Below are 26855 nucleotides of genomic sequence, written 5' to 3'. Positions count from 1 at the left end.
ATACAAGAAATAAAGTATGACCATTATTGTGGAAGGCTAGCTCATAATCAGGAAATTGATTAGCTTCATTAACATAGCAAGTGTTAAATACTGAATGATGATCAACTAAATTGTGTATGCTCTTTTAAACGTAACTTTTGGTTAGGTATAAAACGTTAGAAACCCCACAGGTATGAAGGTTCTTGAGACCATTTGTCCTTCATTTTGCACCACTTGAGATTTTCCAGATGAAGCGTTACTCAAAGTAACGGTGGATAAAGGTATACCACGAACAACTAGAGTAAGGACTGGAAAAAGAAAGGGAAATATCGATTCATGCATTAAAAATTTGTTAGACAAATATAACGAACAATTATTTGAAAAGACACCGTAGAAATCCGTCATATGAGAATACTTTAGAGTTACTAAAACACAATGGAGTTAAAACATCGTCCAAAGTAGAAGATTGTGAAATATTTAAAAACCATTTTGCAAGTGTTGGGATTCTATTAGCCAGCACTATTACAATTAAAGGAGAAGACCCTTTGAGACTAGTGGATTCCATCGCGGATTCTACACAACTATCCATCATAACTTTGTATTACAAACAATCTCGCGAATTCATAACACAACTACTTTGACTAATGCAATATATTAACCCTACACATGATTTATTCAAGTACAGTTTTTCTCTGTGTTACTTAACCGCTACTATGCCGAGATCTACTGTGCTATTCTGCATCCACCACCAACGAGCTGGGAACCGGCTTCATAGTGTTGGGAAAGATGCGCCAACGCGTGATTGGGTGGCAGCCAATCAACGCAAGGATGTGCAAGCTGAGGATAAAAGGCCGTTTCTTCAACTATAGCATCATCAACGTGCACTGCCCACACGAAGGGAGATCCGACGACGAGAAAGAAGCGTTCTATGCGCAGCTGGAGCAGACATACGATGGATGCCCACTGCGGGACGTCAAAATCGTCATCGGTGACATGAACGCTCAGGTAGGAAGGAAGGAAATGTATAGACCGGTCATCGGACCGGATAGTCTGCATACCGTATCGAACGACAACGGCCAACGATGCATAAACTTTGCACCCTCCCGCGGAATGGTAGTCGAAGCACTTTCTTCCCCGCAAGAATATCCACAAGACCACATGGAAATCACCTAATCAAGTAACGAAAAACAAATCGACCACGTTCTAATCGACGGTAAATTCTTCTCCGACATCACGAACGTACGCACTTACCGCAGTGTGAACATTGAATCCGACCCCGTCGGAATCGTCCGCCGCGGCTGAACATTGGGCGGCTACAAGACGGTAGACTAGCCCAAGACTACGCGCAGCAGCTGGAAGTGGCAACTTCCAACGGAAGAGCAGATAGGCGCAGCATCTCTTCAAGATGGCTGGAGAGGTATTCGATCCGCCATTGGAAGCACCGCAACCGCTGCACTAGGCACGGTGGCTCCGGATCAGAGGAACGACTGGTATGACGGTGAATGTGAGCAGTTAGTTGAGGAGAAGAATGCAGCATGGGCGAGATTGCTGCAACACCGCACGAGGGCGAACGAGGCACGATACAAACGGGCGCGGAACAGACAAAACTCGATTTTCCGAAGGAAAAAGCGCCAGCAGGAAGATCGAGACCGTGAAGAGACGGAGGAACTGTACCGCGCTAATAACGCACGAACGTTCTATGAGAAGTTGAACCGTTCACGTAAGGGCCACGTGCCACAGCCCGATATGTGTAAGGACATAAACGGGAACCTTCTTACAAACGAGCGTGAGGTGATCCAAAGGTGGCGGCAGCACTACGAAGAGCACCTGAATGGCGATATGGCAGACAACGGTGGCGGTATGGTAATGAACCTAGGAGCACGCGCGCAGGACATACGACTTCCGGATTCCGGCTCCGAATCTCCAGGAAATCCAGGAGGAGATCGGCCGGCTGAAAAACAACAAAGCCCCTGGAGTTGACCAACTACCAGGAGAGCTGTTTAAACACGGTGGTGAGGCACTGGCTATAGCGCTGCACTGGGTGATTACCAAGGTTTGGGAGGATGGGGTTCTGCCGCAGGAGTGGATGGAAGGTGTTGTGTGTCCCATCTGCAAAAAGGGCGATAAGCTGGATTGTAGCAACTACCGCGCAATCACATTGCTGAACGCCGCCTACAAGGTACTTCTCCCAAATTTTATGCCGCCGACTAACACCAATTGCAAGAGAGTTCGTGGGGGCGGTGCCAGGCGGATTTATGGGTGAACGCTCTACAGACCAGGTGTTCGCCATACGTCAGGTACTGCAGAAATGCCGCGAATACAACGTGCCCACACATCATCTATTTATCGACTTCAAAGCCGCATATGATACAATCGATCGGGACCAGCTATGGCAGCTAATGTACGAAAACGGATTTCCGGATAAACTGACACGGTTGATCAAGGCGACGATGGATCGGGTGATGTGCGTAGTTCGAGTTTCAGGGGCATTCTCGAGTCCCTTCGAAACGCGTAGAGGGTTACGGCAAGGTGATGGTCTTTCGTGTCTGCTATTCAACATCGCTTTGGAGGGAGTAATACGAAGGGCAGGGATTGACACGAGTGGTACGATTTTCACGAAGTCCGTCCAGTTATTTGGTTTCGCTGACGACATTGATATCATGGCACGTAACTTTGAGAGGATGGAGGAAGCCTACATCAGACTGAAAAGCGAAGCTAAACGGATTGGACTAGTCATCAACACGTCGAAGACGAAGTACATGATAGGAAGAGGCTCAAGAGAGGTCAATGTAAGCCACCCACCACGAGTTTATATCGGTGGTGATGAAATCGAGGTGGTTGAAGCTCTCGTGTATTTGGGCTCACTGGTGACCGCCGATAACGATACCAGCAGATAAATTCGGAGGCGCATAGTGGCTAGAAATCGAAAGTACTTTGGACTCCGTAAGACGCTCCGATGGAATAGAGTTCGCCGCCGTACCAAACTGACTATCTACAAAACGCTTATAAGACCGGTAGTTCTCTACGGGCACGAGACCTGGACGATGCTCGTGGAGGACCAACGCGCACTGGGAGTTTTTGAAAAGAAAGTGTTGCGTACCATCTATGGTGGGGTGCAGATGGCGGACGGTACGTGGAGGAGGCGAATGAACCACGAGTTGCATCAGCTGTTGGGAGAACCATCCATCGTTCACACTGCGAAAATCGGACGACTGCGGTGGGCCGGGCACGTAGCCAGAATGTCGGACAGTAACCCGGTGAAAATGGTTTTCGACAACGATCCGACTGGCACAAGAAGGGGAGGTGCGCAGCGGGCGAGGTGGATCGATCAGGTGGAAGATGACTTGCGGACCCTCCGTAGACTGCGTGGTTGGCGACGTGTAGCCATGGACCGAGCCGAATGGAGAAGACTCTTATATACCGCACAGACCACTTCGGCCTTAGTCTGAATAAATGAAATGAATGCGAGTAAACAATCTTGTACACATTCGAGCAATCTCCAGTTCTGACTAGAAACGATTTTCATTTATTGGCTCATCAAAGTTTACCAGTCTTCCCCCAGCGTATACAAAATAGGGGTAATGACGGCTTTGGCAGGTTTTGTTCTATTATTGGCAGGGGGGTTTTTTATGTCTGATTATGCTCAAATTTGGCCCAAACAGGGCCGAGGGCCGTGGCCCCGGGCCCCCAAAAATCTTATGTACTAAATCCAACCTTTTTTGTACATTTTGGGGACCCACAAGCTGTCAGCCCCGGATATAGTTTTAAAAATAGATTCAGGAAATATTTAAAAAAAAACATTAGTATACTTTTGATGCAATATATTAACCTTCCAAATTACTTTGACTTTGCTCCACTGCCCTTATTATTTTTGTTAATTTTTTAGTTCTCAGAAATAAGTTTAACTGTTAGTTTTTGTTGTGTAGCCAATTTGCTGAGAACATAGATGCGTCCATTTCCAGACAAAATCTTTAAATATTGGCGCATATTGCGATTTTGTTAGAATTATGTCACATCTCCAGGTAATTTTATCTCTTTTGGGTGCTTGGAACAAGATACGAATGAACTAACTCAAAGGTAAAAAGTTTCATTCAATTCCATGTAAATATAACTTTAATTCAGTTCCTATTTATTTTAATCGGATAGAAGTAATGCATAAAACGCCTCTCCTGCATAGTTTTTCTGTAGAACCTTTTAATCGCGATCAACGTTGGATGCAACCAGGCAAGCATTCAACAGCAGTTGATAGTCGCCAGAGTACACACTCACTACCGTAGGTATAGATTCTTGTTTGCAATGCCGGATGGCATATTCACCCGTAGCGGATCTACGTATCTCTATCTTTCCAATCTGAAAAGGGACATAAAAAATGATACTGATGCAGCCAAATGCAGATATGACGACGACGACGACTATACCGGCTTTTGCATCGGGCGGGTAAGCGCGCGGGCGTGATGAATATGCTCAAGCTTGCAGCTTTTTGTAAAGCAGATCTACTGCAATTTGCTGTTGTATGCAGATAAGTGCAGCTCACAGTAGATGAATGTCACTTAAAGCATTCAGTGAGTCTAGTCTTGCAAGGGAAGGCATATTCAAAAGATGCTTTCTTTCTCGCTATTGTGAGTAGGCATTTTTTTTCTCGTGGGATTAAAATTGGATTAAAGCCAGATTACATACTGGATCGTTTGTTCGTGGACGCGGACGGATGGACGGCGAGTTGATTGAGTGAGCAATTTCAGTGCAATAAATTGCGCAATGGAATGCGTCAACTGTTTTGAATTGGATGAGGGTTGCTTGTGTGATAAGTGTGTTAAGAGCGATTATGTCGATATCATTCCTCTTTTATTTTCCATATACATAATTGTAATGCGGGTGAAGTTTCCCACTTACTAATTAATGTACTAAATAAGATTCGACCACTTTTAAGAAGTTAATTCAGATTGCTGATTAAGGTCATCGACTCTCTTGTGTTGATCTACGTTTGAGGTTTATATAAGTCAATGGAAAAAGAAAAAATAAGTGAGAAAACACGTCTCAAGTTCATGATCTGTTCGCAGCTCCCGGTAGTCACGATTTTGCCACCTTATTTCGCGGGTTTATTCCAGCGATAATGTTATAAGCACTTATTCACTCCGCACCGTTTATTGTTTTGTTTTAATTCAATTTGTTTGACTCGCAATTAAACGCAGTGTGGTGGGGATTAAAACTAGTTGTTGGTAAACATTGGTTGAGGCAGAACCTGGAACCAGTTTTAATCGTTTTAGGGTTGCTGCTTCGTTGACTGCGAAACGCTGCTGATGGTACACTCACCTTGGCGGAAACCCAAGAGTCAAGACGCAGTGGCACATCAGCTCAATGTCAGATGATGTTCACCGGGGGATGTGAATTGAAGAGCAAATACTGTTTGCTTGTTGTACTATTTTCGTTGTTGAGTCGTTAGGTATATGGCGAAATGGTGTCATCTTGAGTTAATGATGTTTGAGGTGTTCTGGTAGTGAACGGTTGGTTTCATGAAGCACATAATCGTCGGTGGCAGGCTTGCAGAAGTTATGTTTGCTGTTAGAAAGCTGTGTCAATCTTTTCGATTTCCCTGGTGTAATCATTGACTTATTTTGCAAAAATCACACAGTAAAATATTTTTTACTAGATTTTTAACACAGATCTTGAAATAAAACAGACTTTGTTTTTTGGAACACGGATATTTATTTTGTCAAATTTACATAGTTGGAAAATCAAATTCACATTGGAAATTTACTTTGTCAGAAGGCATATGAGTAGTAAAGCTGATAGTTTAAAAAGACCATCCCAATGAAAGGACAATAAACTTACGGGAATTAATATAGAGGCAACCGTGAATTTTATACAACAGAAATGCACATAAACAAGAAAAATGCGAACAAAGAAACATAAATTAATTCTGATTGAACCTGAAGGCAAAATATCAGCCAAAACGATTTGCTGTGCAGAGTTCGATCTCCAAACACGAACATTTTGCATGAAAAACAGGTTTGTCTTTACATAGGGTGGCATGATTTAAGTGATTTGTTATTCTAGAATATACCTAATTATTATTTGTTTGGGAATTTGGATTCACCAAAGGAAGTCCTTTGTAACTCAGCAGGGAAGACAACTCTATAGCGTACTTGGGTCTAAAAGCCCTCAAAGCAAGTCGTTTACACTTAAAAGTAAAAGGAAAAGCGAAAGACTTTGAGAAGGGCTCTCAGAATATAATACCTTTGAAAAGGTTTGCAAAATGAAACAGTTATTGAAATACAGTTAATAAAAATGATTTTATGTCAAAATATAGAATGCCAAAAGAGTTTTATGATGAAAATTGTCCTAGATTAAAGCAAAAATTAAAGCATTCTTCACTTCAAAATCGTCTGTTTGTTAATATTGTTATTATTATTATTTCTGTATTAGAGAGGCTTGCAGCTTGCATTTTTTTTATACTTACCTAGTCATAGGGAAATGAAAGGCCTCTGAAGCCAAATAACCTTAAGAATTAAAATATTTCAAATATTTAAATGTAGTTACACTGATGAGTGGTTCGTAAATTGTCTTTAGTAAAATCTCAAAGGTGCAGCCCAATCGGGTTGTACGCAAAGGTGACGTAGGACTACGTAGCCTCATCTAATGGGTTTTATACATCGTAGCAGAACGGATCCTGTATTGCTTAGTGACTGGCAGTAAGTGTTACGCTATGTCTGTTGTTTGCATCGCGGAACTTTAAATCGATTTCTATATGTTTGTATTGGATTCACATATTCTCTATCCAAAATACTGAAACATCAAGTGAAATATTCTCAAAAGATTTCGACCTTAGGTTTGTTGATTGATTGTTAAGGCGCATTATTGAAAATAAATAGTTTAAGCAAACGCCAGAACAGCTAAAAATAATCTGATCTGAACGCATAAAAAACAAAACTGCGCAAAAAAACCTTTTCTGCTGAATGCTGACGTCATATTAGAAGTTTAGAGCCAGTAATAGACGATAGAAACCCTTCCGCACGCGATAGTATATGAGCAAATCAAACCACCCTCCTTTTGCCAGTGGAGAGATATCAACTTCCGCAATGATACTTTTCCCTTCCTCTTCATATGGGAGTATGACTGAGGACTAGATCCAAACCCGCAAGTTGCTTGATTTTGATGTCTTGCGATGCATGTACGTGATTGGTTGGTTTACCTATTTCAAAACTTTTATCGATTATCGATAATAAATAGTTAACATCCATGTTTTCAGATAAATATAAAGAAGCTAATTTTCGGCCACGCGAGCCATTTTGATCGGAGTTCCGCAGAGAGCGGAAATATCGCATTGATGGTGATCGTCGGCGTGATTGCTGCAGATCATTCAACCTCAACGATCAAACATTTTACCCAATGATCCCAAAAAATTAGAAATCAATCGAGACACGGCTGAGATATTAAAGTTCAAAGTCTATCAAATTTTCGTGACGATCTCAGATTTTCGCAATTGCAAAGTGTGCCCCAATATGGAAAAGACAGACGTAGTCCTACGTCATAATGAGGCTATTTTAGCGAATAAACATTTAGGATGAAAGTTCTTGCCAAAAAACAATTGGACCGACAGCCATCTAGCCGAATTCCGTATGACTGAATAGAATGTCATGCCAGAATGGTTATTAGGTCGATATCGCTTTGGCCGAAAAATGATCGTTTCCCCACTAGTAGATGGTAACAGGTTAATATAAGAACTTGTTTTTCTGTTACACCATTTTTGCCTTTCTCGTATACTAAGTATACATAAAGGCTATCCCAAGTAACAATTTCAATGCTTCTTGGATTTATTTTATTCTTATAGCGGATTTATAATAGCAATCGTCATAGCTAGTTGCTCAGTTTTATTGTCAATCCTATTGCTATCAATAAACCCCTTATAAGTATGCTAAAAAGCTTCAAATGTTAAACGCCTATTGATCTTATGAGCAGCTCTATGGTAGTGATAAAGAGCGTGATAAACCATATTTCCAAAGCTCAATGAAAGCTACAATTTTTGGTCGTAATGTGGTCAAATGAATTACCCCAATAAGGATATTTGCATTGCAAAGAGCTTATGACGGCGTTTAATAAAAGTAAAATTTTTCTGATCGAAATTTTTGATAGCCATGTGGAGAAGAAAATGGAGAAGCATTTTAAGTCAATGCAATTTATCCCTGAAATTCGTGATTAGATAATGTTTCCACCGCGTAAAACGCTTTTTTGGTGATTGATTTGCATTACAAATATTTTAGGGTGGAAAATCAATTGATTCAATTGAGATTTAGGATATTGTTGTTATTATTATTTCAAATTAAATGCCCAAAACTGCATTATTTGGAGAGCGAGTGGTGTTCAATCTTATTTTTTCACTTGCTTTCCCCATGAAATTGAACGCGCACCTCAAATCCAAAAGCGAATTGAAAAACAATCCTGAAAGAAAATTATTTTATAGTCATCCTTATCATAACCGCCATCAACAATTTATTTTGTTATTATTTTTCAGCACAGTTTTGTTTCCCTTTTTTAAGCAACATTTTTGACAGCTGCCGCAGCCATTTTCCCTTTTTTGCGAGTGGTTTAAAAGGGATTTCTAAATACTTTTATAATGGGTTTATTTTGGTTAACTAGAGAGGGCCACTTGGCAATATCTTACTCTTATAGTGGTCATCACAAGGTCATGCAATAGTTGGTTTTATTGTTAGATTTTATTATTTTATCTTGAAAACCATTCCTAGAGTGGAATAAACCCTGAAATCTCGCTTAATTTTTCAAAAGGACCTAAGTAACATTTTTTTCATGAATTAATTTGAATAGCGCAATCAACAGAACAACATGAAAGCTTTTGATTGCAGTACTCAGATTAATTCATGAAAAAATGTTACTTAGGACCTTTTGAAAAGTTAAGAGAGAAATGTTACTTGGGATATGATCGCTCCAAAAACAAACTTTTTATAGAAGGCCCGGAGACCCATAGTGTTATATACCGATCGACTCAGCTCGACGAATTGAGGTGATGTCTGTGTGTATGTGTGTGTGTCTGTGCGCACCCACCCAAAAATAATGTCACTCATTTTTCAGGTACTTATCCTGAATCGATTGAATCGCAACAAGTTGCATTCGACGCAGAATACTCTCTCATTGTTTCCTATTAAAAATTTACCAGATCGGACTATGGGCTCAAGAGTAATGGCCAAAATACTATTTTTATAATGCACGAGAAAGGCACCATCACCGCTAGGTGGATTAATCAGGTTTTTTTTTTTATAACAAAGTTTGTAATAAAACAAGAACCATTTGTAGTTGAAATAATAGAAATTGCGACAAAATTTCGTCTAGACAAAAACGTTACTGAATTTAATTCAATTAGAAATTTTACTCAATGTCTTATGTGAAAAAGGATGAAAACAATATGTTATTAAAAAGAACAAAGTTATCGCTGTATGTGTTACAAGTATTGCCAATCATAATATTTATGTCAAATTTTGTTATAATCTTGTTAAAACGGTCTTGGAATTTTCTTTTTTTCATCCGGAACAGAAAATTTATAACAAAATTATTACAGATATTGTTATTTGTAACACATTATTGATATAATTGTGTTATGACTAGCTGGTGTGGTTGGTCTAAACTATCGTTTGGCCAAATTGGTCGTTTGGCAGAAACAATATTTGGTAGAAAATGTCATTTAGCCGAGAGGCCATATGACAAAAAATGTCATTTGTTCAAAAGTTCATAAAATACGAATTTCCTGTGATTTTTTACATTTTTACAAATGATGTACAAATTATATCAATATATTGCCGCAAAGCTCTAAAACCTTAGTATTTTTTGCTGTAATCAACTCAAATTTGACCATGTCACATAAACCCCTTCTGCTTCTAACCCCCTCAACTATCAATGATTCAAATTCCTTTTCTGCTGGCATTTTCGGCTAAATGATGACCAGTTTGGCCGAACCACATTTTCGGCCGTATGTCTTGGTTTCGGTTTGATTGGCCGAGTGGCATATTCGGCTGAGCAACCTTTAGTCAGCTTCCGGTCGAATTTCGACCAAACGGCCCTTTCTCTTTTCTGCCGTACCCCGATCTCTCCTTCACTCGATGGTCTCTTCAATGGGATATGGAGTGGCGACTGCAATATTTTTTTTATTTAGTTTTTATTAGTATTTTCTTTGGTCAAATGTTATTTTCGGGCAAATGGCTCTAGGTCAGAGCTTCCCAAACCTTTGAGTATGCGACCCACCTAGCAAAATTCTATATGTCTCGCGACCCACCTTTGAAAAAATGCATTTTACCAAGTAGTATTAAGCATTAATTGGATCAGAATGTCATCTGTTTCGGCTTTTTCCACATAAAAAATATTCACGTTACCTTACATGTACAAATGCAAAAAATGACGAACATGGTATTGTTTGTCAAAATGTTGGCGTTTTTATTTTACTTCATTAAGGGGACAGCTTTTAGGCATAAATGTTTGAATAAAATAGCGTGGTGATGGATATTTAAAATAAAATGCGATTTGAACTTGGAATTATGTTCCTGAAAAATGATCAAAAGGTTCAGCATTCGAGCTGCAATTGATACTTGTTCTGTGCGACCCACCAACAATCCGCTCGCGACCCCCCCTAGGGGTCGGGACCCACAGTTTGGGAAACCATGCTCTAGGTAATTTGCCATATGGTCCTTCGGCATAGAGAGTATTTAATCTAAATGTCATATTTAGCACATTGTTAACCCTCTACTGCTCAAGACCGCCTTAAGACGGGTTGTTTAGATTATTTTTTGTAATTTTCAATTGATCAGATTTTGAAAAGTTTTTGATGTTGATGAAAAAATTTGATGTTGAATCGCATATTTGTCCCATATGAATAGGAAATCCAGCAAAAATGGGACAGATATGCGATTCACGGCAGTAACATCAATGCATATTTTCATGTGGTTTAAAGTCAATCTTCAAAGTTTTGTACTTTACACATTTAAAAAAAAATACTGAAAATTGAGTAACATTTTATTCTTACGTGTTTTCTCTCGTTTAACTTTAAAGAGTGAAATATTTGTAGTTTAGTATTTTTCCACAACTAACCTTATTCAATACAGTGAACTCTCCCTAACTCGATGTTATGTAACTCGATATTTTCCTTTACTCGATGAAATTCAAAGTCTCTTGAATCTAGCATACTGCGTTCCCTCTGTTAGTCGATATCTCCCTTACTCGATATTCTCTATGTCGAAGTAATTTTCCTATGCATTTTCACCTTGCTAATTCGATCACGGCCCTCCTTAGCCGTGCAGTAAGACGCGTGGCTACAAAGCAAGACCATGCTGAGGGTGGCTGGGTTCGATTCCCAGTGCCGGTCTAGGCAGTTTTCGGATTGGAAATTGTCTCGACTTCCCTGGGCATAAACGTATCATCGTGCTAGCCTCATGATATACGAATGCAAAAATGGTAACCTGGCTTAGAAACCTCGCAGTTAATTAAGTGCTTAATGAACACTAAGCTGCGAGGCGGCTCTGTCCCAGTGTGGGGATGTAATGCCAATAAGAAGAAGAAGAACTCGATTTTGTCAGAAACAGTTATAAGCAAGATATAGTTAGAAGTTGGAAGTGAAAAGTTATAAACGATAAGTGAGAAATTAGAAATGAGAAGTGAGAAATAAGAAGATTGAAGTGAGAAATGAGAAGTAAGAAGTGAGACATGAGTAGTGAGAAATGCGAAGTAAGAAGTATTGAATGTGAGTAGTTGGAAGTGACAAATGAGTAGAGAGAAGTTGGAAGTGAGAAATTAGAAGTGCGAAGTGAGTAAGTAGTGAGAAGTGAAAAGCAAGAAGTAAAAAGTCAAAAGTGAGAAGTGAAGAGTTAAAAAGTTGTAAGTGAGAAATGGTACGTAGAAAGTGAAAAATGATAAGGGCTAAGTGAGAAATGAGATATGCGAAGTGAGATATGACATGTGCGAAGTGAGAAGTAAAAAATGAATAGAGAGAAGTGAAAAGTTAAGAGTGAGAAGTGGGACATTTGAAGTAAGAAGTGAGTAGTAAGTAGCGGGAAGTGAGAAATGAGAAGTGATAAAATAGAAGTTAGGAATTTGAAGTGCGAAATAGTAGTGAGAAGTGAAACATAAGAAGGAATAGTGAATTGGAACGTTCGATTTTTTAAATAATAAATTCAAGATTTTATTTTGATAGAAAGAAATTCAAAATGTAATTACGAATCGAATGTTTTGATTGCCCAAAATGTGCTTAGTTTTTTTTTTAGAAAACAAAATAATGATCTTGATCGGAAACAAAGATTTGGGTCTTTTGTGCTAAATGTTGAATTTGTGTTGAAACTCATATTGGTTGTTTTTTAATTTTGTGGATTTTTAGTAAACTAAGATCAATAACTATGATGCGGTTATACACTGTTTTACTTACTCAATCGCTAAGTTAAAAGCATCGATTTAATTTGAATTGATTTATTAGAGAGAATTGAGTCTTTCCTCACATTATTTTTCGACAATTAAAAAAGCTTCAACACGGAAGGTACTCTTTGAAATAGTCTGAAAAAGATAAAACCAAGAGCTGAACATTAAAACATGTTGGCTATACTATAAGATACTATACGTTTTGACTGCTTTCTGTGAACATTATGCTCTTCTAAGAAAGAAGATCCACACCAGACTGGCATGCAATATGCATTGGCCTGATGTCAAAATAGCGTTGACGGTTTGTTTGTTTTTCCTTTGTTCAATGCAAAAATGCCCCAGAATGCACCAATTAACGAACGATCACTGTACTGCAATTCTAAAATTGTAAAAAACCAAGAAAAAATATTTACAGCTAAGAAGTGAATCAAACCATTGTAATTAGGTGTTATTGTGGTATTACCATGTTGATTAAATGCCGGTTGACACTAACTACATGGCCACGAAGCGCACGATTTCAGCGTACTGCTGATTTTGCATAACATGTTGTTGGTAATTAAGTGTAACTATTTCAAAGATTTGTTACAAATTATCAGTTGCTTCGATTTAACGCTGACTTTTGATTTGAAAAGCGAAAATTTTGAATTTGAAATTGAATTTCAAATTTTGGAATATTTGAAAATCGAATTTCAGTGGCCATCCTGGAAGTGAGATGTGCGAAGTGAGAAGTGATAAATGGATAGTGAGAGAGGGATGTGCGAAGTGAGATGTTCGAAGTGCGAAGTATTTACTAGTGCGAAGTGAGCAATGAGGAGTGAGAAGTGAGTTGTGAACAGGGAGTAGTAAGAAGTGATGACGAAGGAACGAGAAGTAATAAACGAGGTTCTATCTTTCCTTCTTTCTTTTTCTTCTTCTGCCTGCCTTAGGGAGCATTCATAAATTACGTAACGCTCAGTGTGGAGAGGGGGGGGGGGGGTTGGCCGAAGTGTGGCAATCCATACATAAATTTCCAATGATTCATACAAAAAATGTTACATTGAGGGGAGGGGGTTGAAAATGGCCAATTTGTGCGTTACGTAATTAATGGATCTTCCCTTATATCTCTCAACTCACTCCTCACTACTGAACATCTCGCTTGTCACTTCGCAAATATCATAACTAACTTTTTACAACGCACTTCTCACTTCCCATTTGTCTCTTTCCACTTCTCACATGATACTGCACACATCTCACTACTTAATACTCACTTCCGTTTGTTAGTACTCTCTTCTCACTATTGTTTACTCATTCAGAAGATCTCATTTCTCACTTCACAGTTCTCGCAGTTCACTTTTCATCTCACTTCTCACTTCACTATGTAAGGAAACAAATTCCAACTATTCTGGCAAATATAAATGTATTCCCTATCTCGATGCCTCCCTAACTCGATGGTCCCTTCAATTTCAATTCAGGGAGAAGGTTATAGTGATGAATGTTACACTCTAAAATATTTATCCAACTCGTTACACGGAAAATAAAAAAATAACCCTAAACATTTAAAAATTACAATAAGTTAGGATTGAATAGGAATTTTCAAACTCTTAATATGTTGAAAAGTCAAAAAACAAATAGTAGGTTCAAAAAATTATTTGATTGGATAAAAACCTTGAAAAACAAAATTCTAGACAATCAAAGTTTGAACTTGATAAAATCGCAAATTGGAAATTGTTAATGCTTAAACCGCGTTTAGATCAGTTTTAGAAAGCAAAATAGTGATTTTGAGCGAAAACAAAAATTTGGGTTGTAGAGGGTTGACTGTAACAAAAGTGAATTCCATTTTCTATAACTTAAAAAAAATGGGTTATCGATTTTTTGTTCACATAGGTAAAGGAGATCGCTCTGCATCGAGAACATATTCTAATAAATATACACTGATGGTGGATTTTTTGGGAAGGTGGACAAACGAAATAACGAAAGAATTTCTGAGAAAGACATCACCTTCATCATTGGCTTATTCCAGGCAAATGTCTTCTTCCATAAAAGGAATCATAATTAGACATGTGTGATGACTGAAAGTTTATCGGAGGCAGCATAATACATCATTTTCAGCCAGCGGCGGTGGCGTGGCGGCGTGTATCAATTTCATGCATAAGAAATTCTCTGGTGATTGTTCTAAAATTTTTGCAGGAATGCTTCTGTTCTTCCTGAAACTCCTCCGGATGTTCATCCCGGAATTCCCCCGGAACTTCCTTCAGGTATTCCTCCGTAGGTTCCTCCAGGAATTCCCTTAGAAATTCCTTCAGAAATTCTTCCGGAAATCTCTTCAAGAGCTCCTTCAGATATTCATTCAAGAATCCCGCTCAAAATTCCGCTGGGATTTATTCAACAAATTTCCCCGGAAGATTATGCTGGAAGTCTTCTTTAAATTTCTACGTATAAACCCCCCGAAATTTCTCCAAAAAATCAAGCCTTCTGGATTTTTTAGGGTAATTCCTTTATGAGTTTCGCAAATATTCCTAAAGAAATTACCTCGGAAATTCTTCAAGAAACGCTCGCACTTCTTTCTACAAATTCCCCCAAGAATATCTCCGGAAATTATTTTAAAAGTTTTTCCAGAAAATCCTTCATCGGGGAAAATTAACGGTTGCGGTGTGGCACGGTGGCGCACAGGTCTAATCATAATCACCATTGCCCAAATCTACCATTGCATAGTTCCGAGCGAATGTCTATTTTTAAAGAAAGACATACGTCCACCATTGCCTGATTCTGGACAAATACTTTTATATATAGAAAATCTCTACATATGAAAATGAGTTTACATTTCTTTTGAGGCCATATAACTCACGAACGAATAGACCGATTTGCAAGATTTCCTCACTAATCGGTTCGCCTTGGGATCAGTCTTGTTTATGTATATGAAAAGATAAAACATATCGCTGGAAAAGCTGAACAAATGTTGAAATACTACGTATTCATGAATTCTAAAGAAAACGATCAAGCTATCGAGCTGAAATTGATCTAGAATGCGACGCAGCAATCAACTGAACGGTCGACAGGTCGAAAAAAAGACCTGTTGCCTTTTTCCGAACAGTAGATTAGATTACATTACATTACAAAATCTTAACTGGGGGGGGGGTCGAAAAACCCAGAAAAATTGCTTTCGTAATAAGTGTACGATCCATAAACGACTATTTCTTAAGAAGTAATAACATCCGTCGCCTTATTCAGAGCGAATGTATTGTCGTTTAAGGGTTATTCACGAATTACGTTACGCAAAATTTGTTGCTTTTGGACTTCCACCCTCTCCCATCGTAACATATTTTGTGTGGAAGGTTAAACTTATTGTATGGATCGTAACGCTCGGCCTAACGCCCTTACTTTCCCTCCAGCGTAACTTAATTTGTGAACAGCCGCTGAGAAGAAATAATGTTTTCCATAGCTTTATTCTGGGTAACTGTTTGCTTATAAAGAGCGAATAGCATCCTCGATTGCGTTATTCCGGATAGATGCATGTATTTCTGAAGAAGAAAATACATTCATCATTGCCTTTTAATGAGTAAACCTTATTTTCAAAGAAGGGATAACAGTCATCTTTACTTTACATTCAGCTAGTGCATGCTTTCTACGAAAAGATTACGTCTTATTCATCTTATTACTGACTGGTGTTGCATCCACCATTCCAGGTAGTACTAAGTCATATCTGATTTTGTTAATACAAAGAAAAAAACAATGATGAGACAAAGAAATCAAGAAGTCTATTTCTCGAACTTTGTCCCAGAATGAAGCATATTCCCCGATCTAAACCAGAACATCTCTTGAAGAGTTATTGGTTTTCTATCTCTGAAGGCATAAATCTAAAACTAGCTGGCGTTGAAGAGAGCTCCTTTCTCGTCCAGGACATGGAATTGAAATTTGGTGAGAGAATTCCATTATATATTTACCAAATTATGTTGAAACTATATGATTATATGCCATATAAAAAACCATCAGGGCACCCGATTGAAGCGATTTGGATAGTGGAAGGAAGAGTGGAATCGCCAACTTCCTACTGTTAACATCTCGTGGATAAAGGGCGGGCTCTTCTCCCCATCTATTGGGTCAATCTGGGAAACGAGGGCTAGATTATAATATTGTATGTACGAACTTTCTTCTGGAAGGAGATTCTCTATTCATCCCGTGGATTCGCATAAGTGTCTCTGCTTATGGAACCACCCCACCCATTTTGGGCCCTTCATACAGGAGTCTGATGAAATACAAACAGTAGTATAATCATGATTAAATCGTTTGTCAGATATGGCCAGTGCTATCGGCAGGTGCCTTGCTAAAATAGATGGTAGTATCATTATCATCATCATCATCATCATCACAAAGAAAAAAACAAATTATGCCAAATTTCTGTTACCGTCCTTCTGCCAAGTAATTTGCTTTATGCCAAATTGCATCAACACAAATAACTCTATGCTGCTCCCCGGACAAATATCATTTGCGGGTAATGTTTTTTTTGTGAAATTATTTTTTCGGAGAATCGTCTTTTTCGGGGAAATGTTCATTTCATCTTTTGAGGATATGCTATTTTCGGGCAAATAATTTTTCTCGTAAATATGTATTATTTCTGAACTTTTCCTCTTCCGCAAACATGTGGAATGTTTTTGTACGTTTATACTTATTAAGCAATACTAAAATATCAACATCAACGAATTGTTTATTTCCAAATGTGGATAGCACAATGCTATAGAAAATTATATTTCAATCCATTTCAATCTCACTTTCTCATCAACTTATAAATCACCTAGTTGCGACATTTAAAATCCTTTGTCGGCTGCATCCAACAATGCTGGCGAACTCCCGTTTCCATACCCGGTTTCCTTCCTCCTGAAAATCAAAATCTAAAACGAGATTATCATATATCAGCCACGACGATGCCGATTGTTTCAACATCCCTCCTTTTCTTTGTTTTGCAGGACCAGCCAAGAAACGAGATGTGCGCACAATCAACTCGTCGTCCAGTGATTTGGGTCCACCGTCGAAAACCGTTGGGAGCAGCAATGGCACTGCTGCTGCTGCTGCTATCGCAGCTACCAACAACGAGAAGCAACATCAACGAGCGAACCTCCGAACGGGAACCACATTGCGTAAGTGATTCATAATCGGAATTGCAAATTTGTATTATTCGCAAACGTATGTCCTCGCTCTTTATCTTTCTACCGTGCGCGGGGTGGAGCTGCGGTTTCTGTGTTTCGCAAAGTGGCACAATTTACCAGCGGATTATTAAATGGTCATAAATTGAAACATTGATCATGCATACCAGCATTGTGTCACACTGAGGAGGCCATTCATATTAACTCTTGACAATGGATGAAATGGATTTAAGTCGGTGTTTATGTGGAGGGAATCTATTTTGACTGCCCAATTTATGGAATTCGTTCATAGTGAGCTTTGCAATGATGAACCACATACACGGTTATGAGGGAATAAACAAAATTCATGCATAAATCAACGATGAACGCCGAACAGCTTCACATTGAGTCAGATGGATTTATGATTCGATTGGGTAGCTATTTGAATGTGACATTTGTTGGGGATATTTTTGCCAGTTTGAAATCAAACGAAATCAAGTCGCTCGGTTGGTTGCCCTTTTGCCGCTGCATGAAGCGGAAAACGAAATGTCCGATTCGAGCATTTGTGAAGCTTGTATTTGACGTAAGTTTAGATTTAAGTGGCAGTTTATTCGGTATCCTAGGGGTGGCAACATGGAAAATTGCTGGGTCATGAATGATGATGGAAATGTTGATCGTTTTCTTTTAATGGTATCCCATTTTCCAATTGGGACGTTGCCGCCTCGGAGCTTAGTGGCCATTACACACTTTCAAACATGCTTAGATTGAGAAGCGTTTGTCTTTAAAACAAATTTGAAATCATTCTTTTGATCGCAGCAATCATTGTCCGTGGTCGGTTGCGTCAAATTTTTGCTGAGAAGATTTTTTTCGCGTCCGATATTTTTGTAGCCAAAAAGTGTACTGTGAAAATTTGGCCTGTGTGAGTGTGAGTTCCAAAACGACCAGGGAAATGTTTTGTGCTTTACAAGAATTGTCAATCCAATTGCTATGCTGGGCTATACAGACTGGCTGTGAATTTTGGAGAGAATGCGGATAATGCCTACCAATCTGGAAAGTAGCGAAGATTATTGAAACCTGGTGCGATCGAGGTGATGTTCTCCGGAAAATTTAGATGCCATCGACCAAGATTCATGGAATACAAGAGTGACAACAGTTTGTTAAGTATAATTTGCCTGTTATTATTGTTTCTTTTTGTAGTTTTTTTTAACTAAATTAGCAATTGCCTGATTATTTTCAAAAAGTCCAATGGTGGTGAAACTTATTTTAACATATACAACTACTGTTTTGTGTCACTATTGTTGTTTTATATTGGTAATTAGAATTATGGAATTTGCATATCATAATGGAAAGACCCATAAAGTACCGCACGCTAAAAATCTATTTTTTTAAATATTAGCAGGAAATTCATTAACTAGATATTGGCTTTTTCGTGAAGTCGTGATAAATTCAATACACACAATTCTTCTCATGGTAGATATTACATTACATTTTCACGAATATAGACTGTCCAAGAAATTATAAGCACACTAACAAGTCGCCGGGAAACTGAGCTGCATGTAATGTTCCATGAAAATTTAGATACTTCAGATAACATCTATTTAATAAACGTGATGCATTTTTTTTCGTACATTTTACGTTAAAATTAGAAAATATTTAGCTACTATTTTTGGTCAGTACATATTGAACAGAACAAAGTTAACCAGTATAAACGCGGTTAGCATGAGTTTTTATCAGAATGTGCTGGAAGATGTTTTTCATGTTTGATGGCACAAGAAGTTCTAGAAATAATATTAAATCCAAGTGTAAAACATATAATTTAATTACTTATTACTTTTAAATACTCGAGATTCTTGAGGAATTCTGAAGTCAGGTGTTCAGATATTTCTAAGAGAATTCAAGGATTAGGACAATTTCAAAAAAGGTCAGAAAAAATATTTTGAGCTTCTTTTTAGTGGAATGTATTCAACCGTCTAAGACGATTTTAGTACTTTCCATTTAGATCCGCTAGGTTTTGTTGTCTTTGTGGATGCGTGTTTCGGCCTCAGCTGTGGGATCGTCTTCGGTGTCTTGTACTTGACTCGAGTAATTGAAGTCGAGTCAAGTGCAGGACGCTGAGGACGACCTCACGGTTGGGGTCGGGATACGTGTCTGCAGGGATGGCAGGACTTGGTGGATTTGGGGGGGGGGTGCTAGACTCGTCTTAGACGGTTCAAAAAGGTTTTAAAAGTTTTTTCAACAGTGATGAGTTATTGGGAACAAATAAGCTGTAAATACCAGTTCTTTAGGATATCAAATAGACTTTTCATTAAAAAATATGTTTGAGAGAGTTAGCAAATAAAAATCAGTGCGTGCGTTTCGTTGACCATCCAGAACGATAGTGTGATCATTTATTGTGCTTTGTGCGGGTGAGTTGATTTATTAACAAAAAAGTCAGTGCGCGTCCTATCAGTTTCGTTTAATATGCAGAACGATCACGCGGTCATCGCAATAATTTGTTCTGCTTGGTGCGCGTGAGTTAATGAATTAGCACAAAATCAGTGCTTTTCCTATTGATTACGCAGAACGATCGCGTGATCATCGAAATATATTGTTCTGCTTTGTGCGGTCGGTATGTCAATGAATTAGTGCGCGTTCGATTGTGTTTTTGTTTGACCTTGATTAAACTACACGCTACACCCGGCATACCGTTTACCAAAACGAACCCTGCTACAATACCTACCCCATGTTTCCAATATCCCAGTGATTTCTCGTGGAAGTGCACATGATTCGTCGGCTTCTATCGAAGCGAATATCACGTCAACATCTTCCTACCCATTCCCTAATTGACCTGCATTCGGACACGGCCGGCGCTGGTATTGCTTAATTTTGGGTCACCAGTTCTTACACATTGTAAGTCCCAAACGTCATCTGTTGGTTCGCTGTGTAATTACAGCTGACCTGGAAATAACGGAGTAGCAACCGTGGGCGGTCAATCATGCTCATGCTCATGCTCATGCTCAAAACAAATTTGAAATCATTCTTTTGATATATCAAATCTTGTTCATTGACATTACATCCCCTACTGGAACATTGCCGCCTCGCAGTTTAGCGTTCATTAAGCTCTTGCACAGTTATTAACTGCGAGGTTTCTAAGCCAAATTACCATTTTTGCATTTGTATATCGTGAGGCTAACACGATGATTCAGATATAACGAATAGGAATCGCTATATCCTACACTTTCTGGTACCAATTGACCTCAAATGGAAACCCGATGCGAATCGCATTTAACCAACTAGCCTGGTGACACAAAATCGATTCGCCTATCAACCGGGGAAGGCAGCATGCCCATTCGATCGTTCAAGAAACCGTTTATCATCATTCCCTAGATGGAACAATTTTCCACTCACACTTCGCCTAGAATCTTGTGCTCTTCCTTTCGCGCACGCCATTGTCCATTGCCCACACGTTGCAAGCGAGCGCATAAAACTTCACGCCATTATCTCCCGGTTCCCACCGTCGTCGTACCATTCCCCGGAGCACATAAATGGCTTCATATCTACTGCATTGAGCTTACACCACATTCACGGCCGAATCGATGCTCATTCTCCACTTCACTCCGCTGGGTGCCGGTTTCGAAAGGGTAGCTAAGCAAGCGGAAAATCGTTCCGATTTGGCTAAGCGTTACATGCGAGACCCGATCTACCGGACGAAAGCGACGAACAAGAAGATATCTCGGGTACTTATTCAAAAGGACGTATGTGATTTTGTAAACAAAGATTCAAACGTCGATTAGTCCGATCTGATAGTCCTCCCACGCAAACCATCACCATAGACAGATAGGGGGAGAGTTCGGCTACTTGTTGGTGGTGTTGGTTTCCGTGGGAGTGCCATCAGATCGGACTATTCGACGTTTGAATCTTTATTTACAAAAACACATACGTCCTTTTGAATAAGTACCCGAGATATGATGGACACACCACCGTTCGTTGCTACTTGGACATTGAGTTTGAACGAAGTGCAGTCTTCCTCTTGTTGACAACGCGATGTTCCATCTGGGGCTTTACTTGCTCCAGATATTATGATACCAAAGAAGTTCTGGATTCGGAGTTGGAACCTAGTCGCATATTCTGAACAGGCAATTGAGAATCCATAGCAATGACAACATCCGTGACATCAAAACCATGAATAAATTATCATTTGCGTAACAGGATGGCTTTTACAGAATAGAAGATTCAGTATTGTTTCCATACCGCAAACTAAACAAATTTAGCACATAGATACTGTAAGATACCATCTCATGAAGAAGGGCATCTTAAAGCTCGCCTGGAGATAATCGTAAAACAATCGTTTGAAAGTGGATAAAGGGGAAGCATAACCGGGAAAGTCACCTTCCGTAACAGATAGTCGGTCACTGCAGTATTACTTTAGCTTCTCTTGCAGCTACCGCCCGTATGTCGCTGTCAGGGCTAGTTTGTTGTAATGTCACTTCTATCTGCCCGTTCAAGCTACCGGTTGATGCAATTGCCGCTGGGCATACAAGAAACAAGCATGAGTTTATAATGTCTTCTCGATCTCGAATGGAAAGAGATGCGCGTCGGAATGAAAAGCTCTCGGCGCTCGGTTACTTATAGGGCTCACTTAGTCCGGGGAAGGGGCTGTCGCTGTTTCATTCATTAACCTCTCGACTCGACCGCTGGCTCTGGTTAGAAGCAGTCGGGCATCAGGCATTTCGTGGTCGTGTGCGTCAGGGTGAGTACTGGACAGGAAGTCATTAACCGTTGGATAGATTCGTATTCCAGATTGGGAGTGATAGCTGTCGTTAATAATAAAAGTGTTTAGGTTAAAGAGGTAGTAAAGCCTTTTATTGAAAGTATCATGCGTTAAATACTTCTTGCAATAGAATTGCAGTTTGTATTAATTTGTAGGAATTTTAGATTTTCTCACCTGTAAACTGGGCTTTTACGGGCATGCTCCCTGTTATCAAAAGTATTTCGGATTCCAAGTTCCATCACTCCATTTCAATTCTTCTTCATTGGCATTACATCCCCCACTGGGACAATGCCGCCTTGCAGCTTAGTGTTCGTTAAGCACTTCCACAGTTATTAACTGCGAGGTTTCTACGCCAAGTTACCATTTCTGCATTCATATATCATGAGGCTAACACGATGATACTTTCGATGGGATGGGAAGTCGAGACAATTTCCATTCCGAAAATTGTCTAGACCGGCACCGGGAATCGAACCCAGCCACCCTTAGTATTGTCTTGCTTTGTAGCCGCGCATCTAACCGCACGGGTAAGGTGGGTTACTTGCAAGAATTTGGCCTTTCAAAATGTGAGACGAAAAATACGTTCACTCTTTTATCTACTCAGTGACCGATTAAAATTGTATTTACGTCACTTTTTCCGCTCGGAAATTTTACTCCATTTCCGTCGAAAGCAAGACTACTCATAGTTTTGAGTAGCCCCGCTTTTCACGGAAATTTAGTAAAATTTTAATAAATAAAGAGACGACAAAACAATTTTACTATCACTGTCTAGATGAAAGTTAGCGTGTTGAGTTTTATATTCACCACGGTATTGGTGGTACATTTACTAGTAGTTCGCCGTAATGTATGCACTCACAATCCATCCCAATTCACCACCAACCAATAAACATGGAATCAGACATTAAAAAGTTTTTCTTTTCTTCTCTTCTGCCCACAGAGAAACGCATTTCATCGCCCGGCAGTGTGGCAAACAGCAACACAATACCGTCGATCATTCCAGAGCAGCTGAAAGGTTCACCACCGCCACCGAAGCGCAATCTCATCGCAAAGCGAACGCTTGCCACGCCTGTGTCCACCGTGGTGAAATCACCGCTGAAAGGTGAGTGTAAGTTTTCGATGTTTTCGGATTTTCGTTAGGTTTGTTGAAAATATTCATTCATTATCTTATTGTAATATTGTAACAACGTTTTGAACAAATATTGTCGTTGTATGTGCTTCACTACACATGTTTATTGTTTTACTCAATTAAATATTTATTAATTTCTTCGAAGTGTAATAGCGCAATAAAGATATTAATAGGGTTAAGGCCGGCATTTTAGTCTTTTCGACATAGTCTCGAAAACCAATAAAAGAGACACTTTTCTGCCAAACTCATCCGTACTGAATCGTGAGCTCAGGAAAAACGTTATGCTATAGCAAAGTGCTATCAAATAGACATAGCTTTGTTGGTTTTAGGCAGGTGGGTGGTACGACGCCATGTTTTTGCAGCCAACATCTCAGTGTAAAATTCATGATAGTATGTGTTTTGTTTACAAACATCACATTTGATTCTCATTAGGATACAGAACTGTCAGTGGGATACGGTCACGCAATGTTGGCTGCAAAACAAACCTATTGTGTGAGATAGGGATGCCACCGGGCTGGTTTTAGGCCCTACGAAGATGGACAGAAATGCCTGCCGTGTCCCTACTTCGATTCACTTCTGAACGCTTGAAAGCACTACAACACTACAAGACAAGTCGCTCCATCCAAGCGTTTGTGGTGAAATTTATTTTTTCCTCATTATATTCCAAAGAAGCGCGGTCGATAGACAATGCCACTGCCATGAACAATGTTTTCCCGACTAGAGCAGAATAATGGAATGATAAAAATCAAATTATATAGGCTTATAGTGATAGTTATTTTTTATCGAAACTACAAATCAGTTTTGAAAATATTTCATGGAAACCTGGGGACATTATTTGAAAAAGAAATCTATGATCCCGAAAAGCTTCAGAGCAAAAGAGCTCGCGGTGATGAATCCTCAACAAATAAGTAAAGGAAGTCAATTAAATCTGACCTGGATGCAGGTCAAAGCTAAAGCGAGCAGCCGCCCAGGATGGAGATCTTATAAGATCTCCGCCTAGGATGAAGGTAACCATAGAACCCCATTAGTAAGTGAATGAATAGTTTCGATTACATATAACAAAAAATAATCTAATTTGTGCACGAGAACAGTCATGGTCATATGGTGAGGGGAAAAATAATTGAATTGGATGGATCTTACTTGTGCAGTGTTCTGGTCAATCTCACTGAGCTGTTGTGTCCTCTATTACCCACAAGAACAGGATGCATCCAGATATTGTCGTCCGATTGGTGTTAACATTTTCCGAACATTTCACCTTAAAAGCGCGCATTTGAAACCTCGTACGAAAATTCGGAATATCTTCCCCGCTGGAGCGCACTATTCGAAGACAGAGCCACCCGTGGAGGCCCCGGTTTCTTAAGTGAAGCTAAACTAAACTAAACTAAATTAAACACTCCCACCACTGGATCGGATATTGTTGGGGCAGGAGCGGGAGTAACTGGAGGGCCACTTGACGACAATGCATCAACTATATAGTTGGAAAATCATTGTCGGGTTGGTGAAGCAGCTGCTGTATTCTTATTCATACTGGAGCACCGCTAATATCGATGTACGGATTTGTATTCCAATTTCTTGCTTTCTTCAGCCTTCAGTCGGAAAATGAAAAATTTGGTTCTCAATATGACACACAGTTGACTGGGGGATTAAGTCGGGCCGAATCAAAGTATAAATCAAACCACAACCACGATCTCAGATAAAGCATCGAATTTGCTTCATTAAACGCAACCCACAACAATTTCCCGGCTATGCCAATGCCGTTGTGCAATGTAAAACCATCGCTGCGTTGTCACTGTTTCCTGGCCTCCGCCAATAACTTTGACTTGACCAGTTGAATCGTCAACTCATACTGTGGCCGCTATCCCCATGCCGTCACCAAGTAGTCACATGAGTCCGGTAAGGAACACAACAACATTACATTAGTTTGGATCCGAATTCGCTGCTCCAGTTCCGAAAACGTTTGTCAACTTCTTCAAGAGATATACACTCCGTCCTCTTGTCGTGGTAATTTTTAAAAAGGCATCCCAAGCTGCCTTCGCTGTCGCACAATTGAGTTTTTAAAGTGGTATTGAGATTAATACATAGCTTGAACCTATTATAAAAACCGAACATAAGTCCGAAATTTCATGAATTCTGTTGGTCGATAACTATCTATTTTAATGATCGGTAACGCGAAAAAACCTCACAAGTTTGCGTATTGAACACTCCTAACTTGATTTTACTATGGCCCAAGCAGTCAACCTGTGAGCTAACTGCCAAGCAGTCAAATTCAAAAAAACTTTTAAAATGGATTTTAAACATCAAATTTAGGGTTTATGAGTGTTCAAAAAATATGAAGTGGCTCAGAAAAAGGTGTTCTATCAAATGAATAAAAAAAAAACAACATTTTTTTTCCATGTAGTGTCCGATTGTCGCCCAAGCTTTGGCATCCGCTTTTGTCCACTCATCCGTTAGAGCAGCAGTTCTCATCCTGGGATCTTCGCTGGCCCCAGGAGGTACCTCGGACAAAAATGCGTAATGGCGAATGTATTACAATTCCAATGAAAATATTTTGATAAAGTTTTGGAAATTGTATAATTTTTTATTCGTATTGTACATAATATGTATGACGATTTATTTTTAGGGCTGTAAAATGATGGGTTGACTTCAAGGAAGGAGCGCCCCACAGAGCTCTGGTCTCCATAAGTTCCTATCACGCTTCCACGGATCGTCCGATGACAAAAGACCGCCAGCTAAGCGTTGTGTACTTAGCTGGTTGTGCAGCCTGGGCAGTGTTGTCCTTCTGACATCAGCTAGAGTGAGAAAGTACGACTCGAGCGTCTGTTCACCAGGAGGTGCGGCTCAAACAGCGTCTGACTGGTACCCAGCGGCTGATTAACGAAATGCTGTATCGCGTCAGCTATACCTAAGGTGGCAGCCCCATCAGCAAGATGTAGGTAACGCGACCCCGGTAAGGTAGCTTACTGAAACCTCTCAAATACCACGAAAAATGGAGATAGAAAAAAAGAGATCGTTATTTTTGGCAACCGACCCGGCAAAGAAATAAGGACTTTGATTGGAAACTCGGTATCTGGAATGTCAGGACCCTAAATGAACCTGGACGAGTGAGCCTTCTGGCTCGAGAACTGCAGAAGGTTGGAGTGAACGTGGCCGTTATTCAAGAAGTCCGATGGCCTAGATCCGGAAAACGTGAATTCCGAGCCGTGGACCCCACGACCAATACTGCATTCAAATATAACATCTATCACAGCGGCGGCAGAAAAGCAGAGCATGGATTTGGTTTCGTAGTGATGGGCAAGCAGATGAAGCGAGTGATGCGGTGAAAACCCATTAGGGAACGAATCTGTGTGTTGAGGATACGGGGCAAATTCTTCAATTACAGCCTAATCAACGTTTACGCACCGACAAACGATAAATCCGACGACGTGAAGTACACGTTTTATGAATGTCTTGATAAAGCCTATGTAGAGTGCCCAAAGCATGACGTTAAAATTGTTATCGGAGA

At 39.7% G+C, this 26855-nt stretch overlaps 1 protein-coding gene across 2 annotated transcripts in view; it reads left to right on the top strand.

Moving 5' to 3' along the window:
* The window catches only part of LOC134212865 (uncharacterized), a 556490-nt gene that overhangs the window by 320213 nt on the left and 209422 nt on the right, over positions 1 to 26855 (top strand). For both annotated transcript variants that reach the window (XM_062691118.1, XM_062691117.1), the window contains exons 6-7: positions 17325 to 17495; positions 23165 to 23326. In XM_062691118.1, coding sequence (XP_062547102.1) covers positions 17325 to 17495; positions 23165 to 23326 — 333 coding nt within the window. The remainder of the gene's footprint in view (positions 1 to 17324; positions 17496 to 23164; positions 23327 to 26855) is intronic.

This window comes from Armigeres subalbatus, chromosome 2 (genome assembly GCF_024139115.2).
Source record: "Armigeres subalbatus isolate Guangzhou_Male chromosome 2, GZ_Asu_2, whole genome shotgun sequence".
Classification (NCBI taxonomy): Eukaryota; Metazoa; Arthropoda; class Insecta; order Diptera; family Culicidae; genus Armigeres; species Armigeres subalbatus.
Note: the sequence above shows the minus strand (reverse complement) of the source record. Positions and strands in the feature narration are given on the sequence as shown.